General features: G+C 42.0%; 1 protein-coding gene across 4 annotated transcripts in view; it reads left to right on the top strand.

Annotated features, from left to right (window-relative positions):
• The window catches only part of pdzd8 (PDZ domain containing 8), a 71,290-nt gene that overhangs the window by 13,317 nt on the left and 38,655 nt on the right, over positions 1 to 19,318 (top strand). For all 4 annotated transcript variants that reach the window (XR_006013139.1, XR_006013141.1, XR_006013140.1 and 1 more), the window contains exons 2-3: positions 7,752 to 7,877; positions 10,752 to 10,854. Coding sequence is in view for 1 of the 4 variants with exons in the window: in XM_042009872.1 (XP_041865806.1) it covers positions 7,752 to 7,877; positions 10,752 to 10,854 (229 nt within the window). In the remaining 3 variants the exon portion in view is untranslated. The remainder of the gene's footprint in view (positions 1 to 7,751; positions 7,878 to 10,751; positions 10,855 to 19,318) is intronic.

Below are 19,318 nucleotides of genomic sequence, written 5' to 3'. Positions count from 1 at the left end.
AGAAATAACACACAGATCAACAGTGACCAAGTCTTTTCTCATCTCATCATTCTCTCAAGTCTTGGCTTTCAGGAGAAAAAATATTGTTATTGAAACAAACACACAACAGAAACTATTTCCATGTTTCCACTTTTTCCTCATTTCCAGTTATTCCTGCTACTATTTACCTGCTATCCTCACTAAACCAACTCCAGCTCAGCTGCTTTGTGGCGCCACCGTGCATCAGAAACGTCTTCTTGGCTTTATTCCAGCCATAGAGGAGCATTATTTTTCTTCTTTTCACACACACATAGAACTTTCTGCTCACTGGTTGATCTTTGGCTGCTCCTGATTGGACGATACCGTCAATCTAAGCTCTCTGATTGGTGGAAAGTCTGACAGGAAGTGGCTTCATCATCATGTCCAGGTCTAAATAGAGGTCTCTTAGCAACATAGTAGTGATGGTGATGTTTTTATGGTGAAATGTGATAAATAATGATGTTATCATGGATCATTGTGGATTTACCAGATAGAGTCTGAATAAAACTACATTTAGCTCCTGGATGGGATAGAAATGCCTGGAAAATGTTCATAGATCACCTAAAGCAACGTGACTCAAATTGATGAGTCCTTGTGCAAAACTTAATAGGCTGTTGGATCCATTTCTTTTTAGTCAGGTGTGTTGAAGCGGGAAACATTGAAAACCTGCAGGACAGCGGCCCTCGAGGACAGACTTTGGAGACCCCTGACCTAAAGGGTAGCTATTATCAGTTTACCCCACAGAGTTACACACTACCGCTCCTGAGACACTGGTGATGGTAGAAGTGATGGTGCTCAGGAACACCGGAGATCGGGTGGAGATTTAAGGGTTAATGAACTATTGTTGATTTTAGTGCAGTAAATATCCATCTGCACCATCTTAACACTGCAGGCAACATGGAGCATGTGCAGACATGGCAGACTGAAGAAGACGTTTCTCATGCCTGGAGAGTTTTCCACCCTCTTCATACATGCACTGCAACTTTGAGGGGTGTTCTGCAGAGACTGCATGTGAGGATGCAGCTGTGTAATTTTGCTTAAGGAGCGAAGGTTTAAAGCAAGAAAAAATAAACTGGAGACTATTCCTTCTGTATTTCCTCTTAGTGTGTTCGTTTTCATGCCAGTATGATTTGCAGCTCTATCAGATATTATGCAACTGCAGTGTAGACATCAGCTGTGACTCCTCTTTAACCCATTTCCTCATGTTGTTTCCTGTCAGATGGGGAGGATGATGGCCTTTTCAGACGTGGTCCAGTTCCATTTTAGCACTCAGATTGTAGCACAGGCTGAGGAGGTTTCTTCATCGATCGGATTGTTGAGTGTAGTTTAGCTTTTGTTTTGGCCGAGTACTGAGATGATGAGGTTTGTAAAACAACATGGCTGTAATTACCTGGTGCCTGGAAGTTGCACCACAGTTTAAAAATGGCAATTAGCCGCCCTGTAATGTGCCTTTCACTTCGTCCAATGTCATGGCTGATAAATAATGGTGCTCTAAAGTCTTGATCACAGAAACAATTTCCTTCATCAGAGCACCAGCCCTTCTGTCAAAAAACCAGAAGCGAGAAACATCTTAGCTCAGGCAAACTGGAATAAAAGACCATGATTATGCTGGTGAAAGTTGTACATTTATGTACAGGATGTATGAAATACGGTTTTTATTCTATTTACGTACAACTATGTTATGTATAAATATATATTACACATTTACATATTTACTTATTTTCATGTGCATTACCATTTCCATCATAATGGATCTTCCAAACCAATAAACATTTAATCCCAGCTATCTGGAAGTGAAAAGTCCAGTAAGCACAAATGAAGTACAAGGATTAAAATGCAAAGACATGAAATAAAAAAATAAAACAGCAAATTGGGGAATATTCTAAATATAAGTCAATAATAAATTATTAATAATGAAAATTATATTTATGATCTGCTGTCTGTGTATATGAGTCAGATTTAATGTCTAATAATAAACTATATTATCTATTTTAATGTAGGAATCATTAGTTAATTAATTACTTAATGTAATGCATCAAGTAGAAAATAAAGTTTTCACTCCAGAAATCCCCCTGCATGTTATGAGATCTCTTGTAGTAGAAATTTACACTCACAGCAGGTTCAGGAACAATAAATTCAAACATAATTTGTTATACATATTTAAATAAATTTCCACATGTAATATTTTTCTGCCAATATACATAAACATGAGTAAAACCTGACTACTGGCTTTTATTCTGTCAGTTATTTATTGTAATAATAATTTACTGTTATTATGCAGATTTTTCAGAAAAAACCTCCAAATTCATGTCAGAGATCAAAATGTGTGTTTACCACAACAATCTGATAATCAGTTGGAAGTGTTTTCTAACTTGAATCCATATTAATTTCTACATTTGATTAGATTATAAAGTCTCTTTGTGTGTTTCACTTTTGGTTGGTAACACAAAAGGATGATATTCTCTTGTCCCTCGATGCCAAAAAGCCTGTTCTACTGGTGGTGTCGGACCTTACAGCAGCGTTTGACCCTGTAGACCATCCAGTCCACATCACTGGTCTGGCTCAGCAGGTTGGCCTTCAGGGAGCCGGACAGGTCTTTTTCTGTCCTGATAGGTGACTTTTCCTCCTCGTCCACTCCGCTGACCTCTGGTGTACCACAGGGATCCATTCTGGGGCTTGTGCTCTTCTCATTCTAGGACTACTCATTCCTAGTTTTATGATGTTAAGCACCTTGGTCAGCTTGAGTGTTGCTGTAAGGTGCTACAGAAATAAACCTGGATTGTTTGATTGAAGGAGGATCTCTTTCTCAGCGTCTATTACAGCTATAATATTAATGTTATTTGGTGTTTCTGTTTCAGCAGCAGTTGTTTGGAAGCATCAGTAACAGTCAGGGTTTATTAACAAAGCTGGTGTTTATACAAAAAGAATGGGATCTGAGAAATGTGGTGCCCTAGTAGAGCCCCACGTCTAGCAACACCTCTGTCATCAGGTTATTGGGTTTGACCGCTCTGTTAATATCCTCATCACTCTTCATCTTCATGCCATGTTCCATCAAAAATAGACACTAATCCTCTTCCTGTTCATTTAGCATGATTACACAGTTCGCAGGTTTTACCAGAGAGCCTGAGTACATTTATTTTTAAACTTTTTTTAATTTAGCTGACATTGTTTTTAATGCAAGATCATGAATTGTATTACACATTAATTTTAATAATCGATTAATATGCCATTAAAATCCGGCGATTTATTGATTATTCCAATAAGCTTTTCCCTTTCCTTTGAAGGTATTGTGACTGAAATGCCACAGAGTAGATACCTCTTTAAATATTGCAATAAACTCTGCCTGTATTCAGCTCCATTTGTCCTGGACCCTGTTGTCCTTTATGCAACACAACTAATCAATATTTTATCAGTTTCATCTTCTTTCTCACATTTTTATTCATTTTGTAAGATCCAGAAAACCCTTTAAAAGCGGATGCAGCTGCGGTGCAATAAGCCAGATATCAGCGCAACGCTGCGCCTCTGCTTTCACAATCCAGTGGAAATACGTCGGTCGTGTAAACGGTTGAAGAGTTACTGTATTTCAACGTATGTTTTTTCTGCTGCCGGCAACAGCATCCCGTTTTAAAAGGTTAAATTCTGTTGTCCACATGTAATATAAAAAGGCTAGCATTAGCTTTAACCTGCAACAGAGCACAGAGGGGAAGAAGAAAGGAAAAAAAGGCTTGCTGTTACCAGCAGTGGCCTTACCCAGCTGGATTAATAAAGTCTAATAAATTAAATATATAGTGTTCTTCGTATTTTAATGGTATTTCTCATTTTTCTCACTGAATGTGTTTTTTTTCTTTTCTTTTTTTTTAAGTGGGGACCCCAGGAAGACTTTTTAATTGTTTAATTTAATTGTTTGATTTCTATCAGGGTTGGTACAGTCAGTTAGATGAGTTAGTGCTTGAGTTTCTGTCCTGGTTTCAGGTTATTGATTACATTGCTAGTGTGGGGCTCTGTCGTTAGCACCTTCTCTCTTCAAACAGTTGAGGCCGTGACGCGGGTCACACCCACTGTGTACTGCTCAGGACAAAGCAGATAGAGGGGGTTTCAGCCGGTTGCAATCAAGCAAAGTGTGATCAGCTGTGTCAGCTCCTGGTACTTTACCACGCATGGTGCACTGAAGCGTCAGCAAGGCGTCAGCCCACGTCGGGTTAAGACCACAAAGGGTAAAGACCTGCGAGTCTACCTGCTCGAGTCCACTGAGCAAGGGCACGAGCTTAAACCTCCTCACTACTATATTAACGCACAATGTGCTTCAAAGCCATCCCTGTCAGACATGGTACAGACCAAGGCGTGTCACCCATAGACACCGCAATCCACAAAACCTGTCCTTTCCAATGGCATGCACGTCAGTCACACCCTCTGTTACCTTTGGTCTCTGGAACTGTCAGTCTGCAGTGAACAAAACAGAATTTATCAGTTCATTGACAAATCTCTCTGACATTCAGGTCCTAGTCCTGACTGAGACCTGGATCCGTCCAGAAAACACAGCTACACCAGCTGCCCTTTCTGTCAATGCAGAATTTACCCGAACACCTCGCTCAGCTGGACGAGGAGGTGGAACGGGCATTCTTATTTCTAAAAAGTGGAACTTTACCTCTCCGTCCTATGGCTATCTGCTCATCACTTGAGTATCACCAGTAAAGGTCTCTACACCCATTACTGCATACATTCTGGTCATTTACAGTATAGATGAGTTTGTCTCTGAAATGGACATGATTTTCTCTGACATTCCTTATGATGGCACACCACTAATTGTCATGGGAGACATGAACATTCACATTGACAAACCACAGGCAACTGACTTTTTGGCTCTCATCTACTCTTTCAATCTCAAACTGGTTCAGACTCCTCCAACACACAAAGCTGGTAATACTCTTGACTTGGTGCTGACCAGAAACTGCTCCACAGCCAACCTGTCCGTCACCCCGCTGCACCTCTCTGACCACTTCCTGGTTAAATTCTCTGTCTTCCTTCCTCATGTCACTCAAACAGCTCCAAAAATGGCGTCCTACCGCAGAAACTTGAGATCCCTCAGACCTACACAGCTGTCTGATGAGGTTTACTCTACCCTCCCTTCCCACTCAGACTTCTCCTTACTGTCTGTTAATGAGGCTACAGAAACACTCTGCTCCTCTCTCGACTCCTCTCTGGACAAACTCTGTCCTCTGGTGTCAAAACCAGCCAGACAAAACCCTCCCAGTCCATGGCTCACAGAGGTTCTGAGAGAACACAAAGCCGGACTCAGGGCTGCAGAAAGAAAGTGGCGCAAATCAAAAGAGCACACTGACTTGTCTGAGTACCAGCAAAAACTTGTAACTTTCACATCCAGCCTAAAGGCGGCCAAGATAACCTTTTATCAGAACAAGATCCGCAATGCTCCCAACACACGACAACTGTTCATGGCGTTTAACTCTCTTCTATCTCCACCACTTGCTCAGCCTCCCACTGTGCTGACAGCAGAAATGTTTGCTTCCTACTTCACTGAAAAGGTCGCTACCATCAGTAACCAATTCACTGAGCCTGACCAACTCAGCCTTACCAAACCAGCTACTGGTGCCTCACTCTGCTCCTTCCGCTCTCTAAATGAGGACCAAGTCTCTAAACTTCTAGTCAACTCAAAACCCACAACCTGTCCTCTTGATCCTGTTCCCTCTGACATCCTGCAGAGCATTTTATCTACAGTCAAATCTGCAGTAACCCATATTATCACCTCCTCTCTTAAATCCGGTGTCTTTCCCTCTGCCTTCAAGCAAGCTCAGGTTCCCCCGCTGCTGAAGAAACCCACACTCAACCCAGCCCAGGTTGAAAACTACCGGCCGGTCTCACTGCTTCCATTCATGTCTAAATTACTAGAGCGTGCCGTCTTCAGTCAGGTCTCACAGTTCCTCCAAGACAACAACCTGTTTGATCCATATCAATCTGGATATAGGCAAGGTCACTCTACTGAAACTGCTCTCCTGTCAGTTACTGATTCCCTACGGCTTGCCAGATCCACTGGTCAATCCTCAGTCCTTATACTGCTGGACCTGTCGGCTGCCTTTGACACGGTCAACCATCATATACTGTTCTCCAAACTCTTGGAGTTTGGCATCTCAGGATCTGTCCTCTCATGGTTTATGTCCTACCTCACAGGGAGATCATTCAAAGTATCTTGGTGAGGGGGCGTGTCCAGATCACATGGGCTGACAACAGGGGTGCCTCAGGACTCTCTGCTTGGCCCTCTTCTCTTTTCACTATACACCTCCTCACTCGGTGCATCATGAGCTCTCATGGTTTCTCCTACCACTGCTATGCAGATGACACTCAGCTTTTCCTTTCTTTCCCACCTGATGACACAACCGTCTCAATGCGAATATCAGCATGTTGCTGATATCTCCATATGAATGAAGGATCGCCACCTTAGGCTAAATCTGTCCAAGACCGAGCTTATTGTCTGTTCAGCCAATCCTTCCTTACCGCCACAGATAAGTGTGCAGCTCGACTCCATCACACTAGTGCCTACATCTTCTACCAGGAATCTTGGTGTCATGGTAGACAACCAGCTGACCTTTAAGGACCATGTTGCCTCGGTTTCCCGGTCTTGCCGATTTGCTCTCTACAACATCAGGAGGATCAGACCCTACCTGACTGAACACACGACCCAGCTCCTGGTCCAGGCTCTGGTCATTTCACGCATTGACTACTGCAACTCCTTACTGGCTGGCCTGCCTGCATGCTCAGTTAAACCTCTGCAGATGATCCAGAACGCAGCAGCACGTCTGGTCTTCAACCAGCCCAAAAGAGCTCATGTCACTCCGCTGCTAATCGCTCTCCACTGGCTTCCAGTTGCAGAGCATCAAATTCAAAGCTCTGCTTCTGACTTACAAAACAATAACCCAAACGGCTCCGGTCTACCTTCACTCCTTAATCCAGAGCTACACTCCCTCTCCACAGTTACGCTCTGCCAGCGAAAAACGCCTAGTGCTCCCACCACAACGTAGTGCAAAATCAGTAGCTAGACTCTTCTCCTCTGTTGTCCCCCGGTGGTGGAACGATCTACCAAACTCCGTCCGATCCCCAGAGTCCTTATCCACTTTTAAGAGCAAGCTAAAGACTCAGTTGTTTAAGGAGCATTTCCACATTTAGCTCAACTAAATGAGTTAGAAAGATTTGCCCAGCTTTTTGGCTCAACCAAGTACTGAAGAAGCTGTGTACACTTATGCCCAAGTTGATATTGTGTGATGAAATCGTGATCTTGTATTCAAATAAAATGACTTAAAAAAAAAAAAAAAAAAAAAAATTATATGCACTGCCTCTAGCACTACATGACAGCACTTGGGTCCAACTGGACTCGAAAGCGGTCTGACTATCACTTAATTATGACGTCCCATCTTGTTTGAATTCATGCTTGTGTTGTTCTAAGTCGCTTTGGATAAAAGCGTCTGCTAAATGACTGTAGAATAGAATAGAATAGACCAGTTCTTTCTCAGGTACCAAACCCAAAAGCAGTAATGTCTCATTTTAGGTCAAAGCATCTGTTTCCATGCCTGCTCACGTTCCTCACAAAGCGTCTGCGAGCTGAATTTGCTTACTTGATTTCCTTTGTTTAAGATTAAAGTGCATTTCATTAAAAACAAACACTTGTTTTTACCGTGTCAGTACAAAGTAGGTCTAATTTCTGTGTATTTTATGTTTGTGTGCAGATACAAGCCCTTCTTTCCTTTCCAAGTGCAGCCCCCGCTGGGGTCAGCCTGTGATGTGGACCTGTCGGTCCAGGACAGCAAGCTGGTGGAAGGCCGACTCAGAGTCACGCTCACTGAATGCAGCAGGTAAGACACTCGGCTTCTGTCTGTAATTCCTCACATTCCTAACTGATCTCAACATCTCTGTCCACACACTCTGGTTCACTCTGGTCGAAGGCCGTCTCTCCTGCTTAGTGCTCTGCTCCTTTACAGAAACCTGATATCATATCATGTGGCCATGTCTGTCAATTTGTCGTTATGCAACATTTAAGGTTCCTGTCTACCTATCATGACATCAATTCTTCTAAACGGTCACCCAGACAATCATTTATCTCTCTATGTTAATATTGTTTGTGGTATTGTGCATGAGATTTGTTTCTACGATTTCTTGCAGATTTATGAATATTTTAACACAGTGTAATCTACATCATTCTTTATTTTTATTCTTGATTTTATATCCTGAATTAAGTTTATTGTCTATCTCGCTGCAAAGCCAATTCTACATAAGTACACAAATATGAATGAGGAGTAAATGAATAATGGATCCAATGTAAAGTGCTTTGGGTGCCTTGAAAAGTGCTATATAAATCTAATCCATTGTTATTATTTACTATGTGATGGAAAATATGAGCTGATAGTGAATCTGATGCAGCAGCATGTCTGGAAAAAGTTGGAACAGCAGCAACAAAAGGCTGGAAAAGTACCTGATACAAACCAGAAACACCTGGAGGAGCATTTGACAACTAATCAGGTTAACTGGCAACAGGTCAGTAACATGACTGGGTATAAAAGGAGCATTTCAGAGAGGCAGAGTCTCTCAGATGGAAAGATGGACAAAGCTTCACCAATCTGAGACAAACAGGATCTAAAACTGTGGAATAATTTAAAAATATTGTTCCTCAGACTTTGAAGATCCACCAGCTACAGTGTAGAATATCATTAGAAGAGTCAGAGAATCAGTAGGAATCTCTGTGTGCTGGGACCAAAGCCGGAAGTCAAAACTGGGGGGATTTATTTTGAAGTTTTTCTGCAAGTATAAATGTCCACTCTGAAAAACCAGCCATCCTGAACAAGATGGTGTCAGACGTTGTCATGGCAGCTTTGTCCACTTCTTGTAGAGTCTGACTGGGAATGCAGTCTGACCTGTCAAAGCTCTAAGCCTTTCCAGAGCCCCGGTCATACCCCAGCAGAATGAGACACACTCCTTCGTCTGAGGGTGAATTGTTTAAATTTTAATTTGTGAAGAGTCAAATCAATTAGCTAAAGCTCCTTCTGTCCTCAGCCGCGTTACAATTCTGTTGACAACACTTCATTGTGGTTGGCTGTGCTTTTTAGTCCACAGGCTGATCGGATCAAGCTCATCTATTAATAATGAGACTTTCCCATTATAATCATCCAGTCTGTTTTTTCCTGCTGCTTCCATCACATTATTGTATGAGGCCTGTTTGGGGCCAGTCCCCCCATGCGACCAGTAAGAGAATACTATGTTGTTGATTATTAGAGGGCACGGCAGTAACCCATCAGCTGTAATGTATCATGAACGTCCACCAGGGGGCAGCACATACCCATCCAGTATCCTGTTTCTTATGATCATCATACTGCTACTCCTGAAATATTCAGTGTTTCTAGAAATGCTCTGTATTTCTTGGGAAGTTAGTCATTATGCTCAGATCAGAATCAGACTAAAACCAAAACACAGTGGTGATAAACTCCAGGGTATGTTGGAGCGATCTGATTTTTCATCTCTGCTGGAATAAACAAGTTTTTGGCTAGAAAACAACATCAGTTTATTCTCTTTAAGGACAACACAAACATAAAGTTATAGAAACGGCTGCAAACTGAATAACAATAAAAAGAAAACTTGTTCAAATATTCCATCCTGTCCGGCTGTTTTTCCAAACCTGGATTTGGAGATTTTCTGCAGATCCTCTCAGGTCTGTCTGGTCAGATGGGGAACACTGGTGGTGGTCTTTCCATAGATGTTCAGCCGGGTTAAAGCTGGGACCATATTTATTTTCTGATTTTAATTGACAAAAATGCCCCTTTTCTTCCTTAAAACCATATTAAACATATTAAAAACAACATTAAACTGTTGTAAATTTGCATCATGTATTTAAAAAAAAAGCAAACCAAAAACAACTTGTGAACAACCGACATGATTCGAGCTTTTTGTTAATATAAAATGATGAAGCTGAACCAGCTCCTGGTGAAAGTGAACCGGCTCCTGATAAATGATGAAACAGTGACTTTTTGGGAATAAGATCTTTGCCAGCGGCCATGTTTGCGTTTTGTTTGTGTGACTCTGTGGGGAAACTCATTTTCCACAGACTCTTTATTTAACCTTCGTTTCACCAGGGATACAAACCAATTAAAGAACTTCTTTGATGATTGTGTCCTGGCCAAGATAACAACCAAAAAAACACAAATAACAGCCAAAAACCCAACAAAATTACATTGAAATTACTGTAAATACATATAATAATATAGAGAAGAAGCATTAAACAATGAATCAGTGAAGAACTCATCAGACAACATTAAAGACTCAATTAACAGAGCAGTTACCACAGACTTTACTAAACTGTAGGTTTGAGTTATTTTGTTTAGTTTTTATGAAAATCCAGATTTTCATGAACAGCAAATTAAAATATATCTATAAAACTGAATAACATCCACACAGCATGATGCTGCCTCCACTGTGCTTCACTGTTGGGATAGTACTGGGCAGCTGATGAGCATTACCAGGTTTCTGCCAGTTCTTTCAGTTTGGAAGTCCTGTAGTTGTTATTTGTTTTGTTTTTTTAAACTACGAACAACACAAGGATGATTTAGATGAGTATGGCTGTAAAACAGTTGAGATGCAAACGGCCATATTAGATCCTTGTGTGGAGACTAAAAAATACTGGCGCTTATAAATATCTTAGTAAAAGTGTGTTTGTCATGGTTCTTGTTCTGTGCCTGCAGATTGTTTATTCTGGGTTCCTACGACAGAGAAACCTATGTTCACTGCACCCTGGAGCTGAGCAGCCAAGAGTGGAAGGAGAAGACTCGCAGCTCCATCAAAGGGGTGGGTTTTCTCCTGATTTCCTTTACTGCAGCAGTCATGCATCCAATGTTCTCTGCAAAGCTTCAGATGACCTTTTACTCTGATGGACTGTTGGCTGGTGTTTTTCTATGTGGATGGCAGATGCACCGACGCAACAGCTGGTGATTGTGTGTTGTACACTGACAGTTAACAAAACCGGGTTTTCACATTTACCTTCTGCCTTGAATCTTTTAATACATAAGACATTGAAAGTTCAGTAACATGCTGATATTTACTGCTTTATCAGTTGTTTAGTTAGTAGCCTGTTCTCACCACCACAAACATGTATAAATTCATGTTAGGGGTGGGCAAACATCAAACATTTTCCAAAATATCTCGATAATAATATCATAGACGATATTGATGTCTTAATCCAAACAAGAAGTAACAGCCTCGGTAAAATCCATCCATTGTTTACCTGATTTGGTATAAGGCGTACAGCTAAATAAAGCCTTGCTTGTAGTATGTGTGTATATATATTTATATATACAATATAGATTTTTTTTATAAGTCCAAGTCTCAAGGCTTATTGCTTAAGTCCAAGTCAAGTCACAAGTCACTTTTGGTTGTAATGAGTAATCTGCCATGCAACACCTGCCGTTGGCTCTGCTTAGAAGATGCATTATAATGTCCAAGGAATTTAAAATCAGCAATCACCCTTCATCTGCCAGCAGTTAGTAACACCATGATGACGGTAAACTGGGATCAGACCCGCTGTAAACACCATGATAACAGTAAACTGAGACCAGACCCGCTGTAAACACCATGATGACGGTAACCTGGGACCAGACCCGCTGTAAACACCATGATGACTGTAAACTGGGACCAGACCTGCTGTAAACACCATGATGACTGTAAACTGGGACCAGACCTGCTGTAAACACCATGATGACTGTAAACTGGGACCAGACCCGCTGTAAACACCATGATGACTGTAAACTGAGACCAGATCCGCTGTAAACACCATGATGACTGTAAACTGCGACCAGACCTGCTGTAAACACCATGATGACAGTAAACTTGGACCAGACCCGCTGTAAACGCCATGATGACTGTAAACTGGGACCAGACCCGCTGTAAACACCATGATGACTGTAAACTGGGACCAGACCCGCTGTAAACACCATGATGACTGTAAACTGGGACCAGACCCGCTGTAAACACCATGATGATGGTAAACTGGGACCAGACCCGCTGTAAATACCATGATGACTGTAAACTGGGACCAGACCCGCTGTAAACACCATGATGATGGTAAACTGCGACCAGACCCGCTGTAAACACCATGATGATGGTAAACTTGGACCAGACCCGCTGTAAACACCATGATGACGGTAACCTGGGACCAGACCCGCTGTAAACACCATGATGACGGTAACCTGGGACCAGACCCGCTGTAAACACCATGATGACAGTAAACTGGGACCAGACCCGCTGTAAACACCATGATAACGGTAACCTGGGACCAGACCCGCTGTAAACACCATGATGACAGTAAACTGGGACCAGATCCGCTCTAAAACACCATGTTTTTGTGTTTACATGGTGTTTGTGGTAACAGGGATGAATGAATGAATGTTCTTATTCTTGTGTCTGGCTGTCCAACCACCCCTCTATTATGGGATTATTCAGACACATTTGCAAAGAAGACATTTTTTCCTGTGCCATCTTTCAGACACATCAACAAAATATATAATTAAATAAAGGTAAACAAACATTAAACAACATATATACAGCATGGAAATAAAAATAAATATGAAAAAGCAGAACAACAGGAAGTTGAACAGGTGATAAGAGCTGATAAAGAGGATGATGTTTGAAGTAAATCATTTGATTTGCAAATGATTTCAGAGCAAATGAACGGTGACTATTTGCAAACTGATGATTCAAACATGGTCTCTTCTCTTTTTTTGTCATGTTAGTTTCTCAGTGTAAAATACTAGGAAACATGATTTCTAACAGTAATATGAACAAACCAGCAGAGGGCTCTGCTGCTCCACCTCAAACTGGTGTTCTTACGCTGTAAACTGGACCCATCTTAGCAAGCTCCACCTTTTTGTTTCTAACTACAGTTTTAATTTAGAAGAATTTGTCATGTGAACATAGCAACTCGCAAATATAATGTAAAAATAAAATCTACCCTTTGAAATTGAGTTAAAGACCTTTTGTTTAAAACTGAGATATGTAGCAGATGATTTCTGTCCACATGCAGCACACTGGACATCTAGTCATAATGACACATTAATAGAAGCTTATTTTCATCCTCCTTGCATTGATGAGATTGGCCCAATGTTGACATTTTGAGCAGCGGAGAAAATATTCAGGCCCCTCCAGCAAACCTTTTCTAATTGCTGCAATTTAGAGATATTACAGTAATCACATCAGCCATGTTTGGTGGTGACTAATGACCGTTTTAGAGGGAAATGTCAGGCCTAATTACTGGATGGGGCTCCAGCAAAGCCTGATGCCACTGTGCTCTCCAAACACTCCTGAATGACATTTTCAATGGCTCAAAGATTATTTGTGGTGAAGAGCAATAACCTTGTTCTGTTTTCTCATGTCATATTAAAATACTTTGCAATAAGTGGATTGTTGTCCAGCAGGGGGCAGTGAAATGTCAGACTTACCACCTTTTCTCCCTAAAACAGTTCTGTCCTTTTTACAATGCTTTTACAAAAGGATGGTGCAGAAGCTGTGAATAGAGATGTATTCTAAAGATAAAAGTGTAGATTATTATAGATTTTAAATGGCCTTAAAGTATAATTAGCTGCTCTTCCAGGATTCAAGTTTCCAGATCAGGTAATAAGGAAAAGAAATGTGGCACATTGACCAGAATATTAGACAATAAAGTAAAACATTGCATAGCTCGTGTATAAATTTTAAACTTGTCATAATTGTCACATGGGAAATTTGTTTGGCACATTACAGACCATCATTCTGGTTGCTATGATGCTGGACAGGTCAAGTTAAAAAGATAAATAAAAATAACTGACACATGTGATGAAAGACTGGTCAGAAGGAGACATGAATTCATACCAGAATTATCCCTCAATCACTCGTTACCCAGTAGGAGTGTGGGATGGTGTATTTCTCTGCAGACACACATCTGTCTGCTGATGGACGCCACTATTCTTCCTTTTCTGCTGCTGTTTTCAGAATGTCTCTGTTAGGACTGTTAGGAAATTTGCTTTGCCAAGATGAGCTTTGAGTACAAGGCTCCGCTTGATAATCTGATTATTTATTTATTCATTTTAATCCTTATTATTTATTTTTAATTATTGAAGCAGAGCGTGTATCACAACAACAACCAGAAACACACACAAAAACTTGAACCAAAGCATCTCTTAGTGTATAAACTCACAGAACACCTCAGTGACTGTCAGCATGCAGAGGATGAGGAATGAGGAGGGATCAGAGATGAGTGTCATCCTGCAAATATGACCAGGCCATCGGGCCATCAGCAGTAATCCTGGAGCACAAAACCAAGCCACCCCACCACGAAGACCACCTTGAACCCACCCAGAGCATGGCAGGGAAAGGCCCCAGCCAAAGCCCTTTGCAGTCACGGGACACAGGCAGACACAGGTGTGCCAAGATCAGGAACACCCCTTAACCACTCACCAAGCTCAGGTCCTTTACCAGGGGCCTGGGAGCTTGAGGGTTCTGCACAGTATCTTGGCTGTTTCTAGGACTGCACTCTACGTTCTCAAGGCTGCATTCACCTCTTCCAGGAGACTTTCCGATGGTGCTCCACTCAGCCTCTGTAATTGGCGTCGGGTTGCCTGATGTTCATTTTTGCCATGATCTTATCTCTTAGGTCAGTTGCTGCCTCGCTCAGCGTGATTGTGCTTATTGGGGCTTCGTACCCAATCTCTGGATGGGGAGTTGTTGTTAACTCCCCCCGACCTGGCGTCCTGGCTCCCCCTTGCTGTAGCATTTGTGCTGTACCTCGTCAATCCCAAGCTGTGATAGCAGTTTCCATCTGTGGATGTTGGAACGTTGAACTACTAGTTGTTTGGCAGTGAGTGTTGATTGTGGGTTTAGAAGATTCCATATTTCCCACATTCTCTGCATGTAACCCCTCTGACGAGGGTTACTGGAGTAGCAGCATTCCAACAGAGCCTATTTCTCGCCTCTCGTCCATTTCCGTCTTGTTCCAGTAGCCCACTTCTCGCCAGGTTGCTCTTGTTCCCCAGCACCTGACGCAGACCTTGTTTGACTGGGCGACGTCTGAGCCGGTATGTCTTGTGTTCCCTTGTCTCTAATCATATGAGGTAGGCAGTAGCGCAGAGGGTCTTGCCTAAGGGCCCACACTAGGTGTTAGTAATTGCCCCGGCTGGGATGTGAACCCGGGTCTCCTGCTTAAAAGTCGGATGATGCAGCAACACGTCTGGAAAATGTTGGAACAGGAGCAACAAAAGGCTGGAAAAGTACCTGGTACAAACCAGAAACACCTGGAGGAGCATTTAACAACTAATCAGGTTACCTGGCAACAGGTCAGTAACATGACTGGTATAAAAGGAGCATTTCAGAGAGGCAGAGTCTCTCAGATGGAAAGATGGACAAAGCTTCACCAATGTGGGACAAACAGGATCTAAAACAGTGTGTTTCAACATATTAGATGATGTTTATGTTATATTAGGAATAAAATATGAGTGTATGAAATTTACAAATCTTTTCATTTTGTTTTTATTCACGTTTTCCATAGTGTCCTAACTTTTGTGGAATTGGGGTTGAAAAAAAGGCGTTCAATAATTGTAAAAGAATGCATTTATAAATCAGACAATTTATTTTGTAAAACCTTCATAGCTGCTGTAAACCACTGAAGCTCTCTAAGCAAAAACAGTGAAATATACCAGGATGGACAGAACCTTCAGGTTTAATACGTGATGAGTATGCCATCGGTTCTCTCTCCCCTGTTGACCGGCAGCCCTTTCCAGCCACTTCAAAGTGCTTGTGTCCCTTTTTTGTTAATATCTGCATACAAATGCAGAATCACAGTGGCATTTGAGCCTGATTTATCAGACTTCTCCAGTCTGCATGTCCCCAGCAGGACTCTGTAGTAAGGATTAAAGGCTATACCATCTGCAAAAGGTCAATTCACCATCTTTCTCTTCCATTTTTCCTTGATGATTTCCAGATACAAGCTTCCTTGTAAAAAACAGTGGCTGCTTGTGTATGTTAATAGCTTTCATGTATAACATATAAATTTTCCCAGTTTGACCTGAGTGAGCGCCTGTTTTTCACAGAAACCACGCAGCCGTCCCCCGGAGGCCCTTGAACTTTGTTCGACTCCTTTTAGGATGGGTTTTCATTCTTATCGCTGTTTGGTTTCGGCTCCACACAATGGAGCGCCGGCCTAGCGGTGCTGAATGTGTGAGGGAGACAGACTGCTGTTTAATCAGCTCTCTGTTTGTTCAGTGCTGCTTTTTTATTTTTATTATCCGGTACTTAACGTTGGTTATTAATGAAGTGTTGCTGATGGATTTGACAGTTGTGTCCATTCTTGGCTCCTCCCTGTTGCCTGGAAACGTGACGTAGACGTCGATTTCCTTTCTTGTGATGTTGCTGTGGTTTCTTCTAAGGCTGGTGTCACATCAGCAGGAGTTTCTGTAATCTGGACATTGTTGTTTATAAAACACTTAAACCAGTATGTAAGCATTGACTTACTGTAAAGGTCACCAGAACTGGCATCCTGGAAATGTTGTGCATCTAATTTCCATTTATGCTCTTACAAACACTTGAGACCTTCAGCTGCCCTCGAGACAGGATGCCTGGGGTTATTTATGGTCACTGGTTGAACTGGTTTCCTCTTTGCAAGCAAACAGCTTTGTCTTTTTGTTTGGTGAATGAAATAAATGATAAGCAACAGATAATAACCAGTTAGGTCAGCTGCTTCTAGTTCAATGTGCACATAGAGAACGCGCATGTGACCTCGCTGCGGTTTTCTCCGCCATGTTGGGGAACACAGCCGCTGTATTCAACAAGGCCGAATGTTTGTAAAACAACAGGAAGTTACGTCACTACACACGTATTCCGAAACAAATTTGATTGTGGACTGGTAAATGTGGATGAGGGATTTTCGAATATCGCATTTTAGAAGTGGATGTGAGGTCTTCAGATTATTACAGTAATCTGATTACTCCGACATCTCTTACTTTGATAGGGAGTGACTACAAGAGAAAAAGGAAGGTGGATGTAGATGGATTGCACCATAAAACTAAATTTAAACCAATTTTCCTTCATGATGATTGAGCTCTCTTCTCATTGGTCAGTTTACTGCACCCTCAAACACAGTTTGGTAAACGTTAGTTCCAGGTGGAGGGGTGGTGTGGTTGTTATTATTTTTATGTAACGTATTTGTGGTCTAGTGTTGTGGAGTGGGTGGTGGGGAGTTGAGGTACTGTACTTCAGGCGTGTTTGCACATCTGCCTTGTCGATTCCATTGTTGGCTCTCAGTGTTGATGCCTCCTGACAGCTCGACTGAAAAGGCAGGAGAAGTGTGTGTGTGCACGGACATGTGTGCAGTATCTTCTTGTGTAACTCTGGTTGTTCTCTGCGGGTTGCGTGTGGGGGATGGGGTGGGGAATTCTTCTTCATGAACCTGAATCTTGTGCTGGATGTTGTGACTGAGCTAAAAATTTTCCTTTTTTTAAGTATATAATTAGACTTTTAAACAACTTTAAAGATGGTAGACTTTTGGCTCCTGGCCAAGAGGAAGCAGCACAGGGAAATTTATTTATTATTTATTTTATTTACCTTTATATAACCAGATGAAAATTCTGTCTTACAACAGCATCCTGTCAAGGCAGAAACATTACAAAGAATAAGACAAATTAAAAAAGACAACCACAAGTTAAAGACATATACACGTGTAAGGACTTTGATATACGTGCTGTAAACGGTAGCGTACATGTCAACATCCACTACGTTTGTGTTTATACTTGCTGCAAACAACAGAAGCACAACGCAGTCAAAACGCTCAATACTGGAGGTCACCACTAGGGGACGTACACAGCACTTGGACTCTGAAATAGTGAAAAGGTTAATCTATCGCTTACATTGTATTTCCAGGTCATCAACCCCCAAAAAGCTTCCAATTTGTTGCCAGTTGTTCAGGTACGAGTGTTTATCACTGTGCAACAGGGAGGAAAAATCCTACAGATGCAGGTAGTTGCGGGCAAGGTCCGAGAGACGATCTTCACAATTACCCACTATTGTGTTTACCTTTGACCTGTTGTGTTCATGCTCTTGTTCGCATGAGCGCCTCTCGCGTTCAAGTCAGATTTGCAACTCACGTACATGACACATTACCTCGGGTCGTGAGTGGCCTACGTGCCAAATAAATGCTAGCGTGGCAGCCATGATACATTTGTGGACGTGTCACTAACAGATGATCAGCAAGGTGTTTGGCTCAGCAGTTAACTGCTAGCACCAGCTAGCTTTGGCTCAGGAATTGGCTGCTAGCTCCAGCTAGCTTTGGCTCAGGAATTGGCTGCTAGCTCCAGCTAGCTTTGGCTCAGAAGTTCGGCTCAGGAAGTAGCTGCACACTGCAGGTAGCTTTGGTTCAGGAGTTACCTTCCAGCTCCAGCTAGCTTCGGCTCAAGAGTTATCTGCTAGTTAAAGCTAGCTTTGGCTCTTCACTTTACACAACAGTGGTAAAGTGGACCCGGAAATTGGCTGAAACCAGAGAAGTTGTAGCATTTAAACTCAGACAGTTTCTTACTAACTTTTTCTGCTCTGATCAGACATGCATGTACACTTATTTACAGGGTTCATGCACTCCCTTTGTTACTCCATCACCTCGTCAACACTCACTCTTAAGGCCCATTTATGTATAATGCAGACGACGGATACGCAGACGGCCAGACATTTTTATTCATCTCCTGCATCAATTACGTGCGTAATTTGGTTTGTTTTCAGGGAGCTTGGAGCAGAAGACGGAGCAATACCCCTGGAAATTGCGGGGACAGTGCTGAGCAAAATAGCTGACATGCAACCACAAAGCATAAACAAACCAGAGAAGAAGAGAATCGGGGAGGGGGAAAAAAAGCAGAAGAAGAATAAAGAAGAGGGGAAACTATTGTATAAACTGCGTGGGTTTTTGAAGAAAGACTATATGAGTGTTTAGGGCGTGTTGGGTGGTTGGAAACGACTTCATAGCGACGCATTATAGCTGCTAAACGGTGTCTGAAACTGACGTCTGCTCGGCCAGCAACCATGGCAATGCAAAACATGTTTGACACAAACGCCGCTATTTATGCATGCAATGATGTAAACGTTAGTTTCCCGTCTCCGTCTAACTCGCTTCCTGACCCAAATAAAAATAGCTGAACTTGCAAGCCGATCGACTTATCAATTAGTAGTACACATCTTTAATATTAATCCTTTATTAACTCGGGCAGTTTATTTTTCTTTGAAATGGAAATAAAAACAACTTCCTTTT

The sequence above is a fragment of the Melanotaenia boesemani genome, chromosome 16 (assembly GCF_017639745.1).
Source record: "Melanotaenia boesemani isolate fMelBoe1 chromosome 16, fMelBoe1.pri, whole genome shotgun sequence".
Lineage (NCBI taxonomy): Eukaryota > Metazoa > Chordata > Actinopteri > Atheriniformes > Melanotaeniidae > Melanotaenia > Melanotaenia boesemani.
This window is presented reverse-complemented; position numbering and strand designations above follow the sequence as displayed.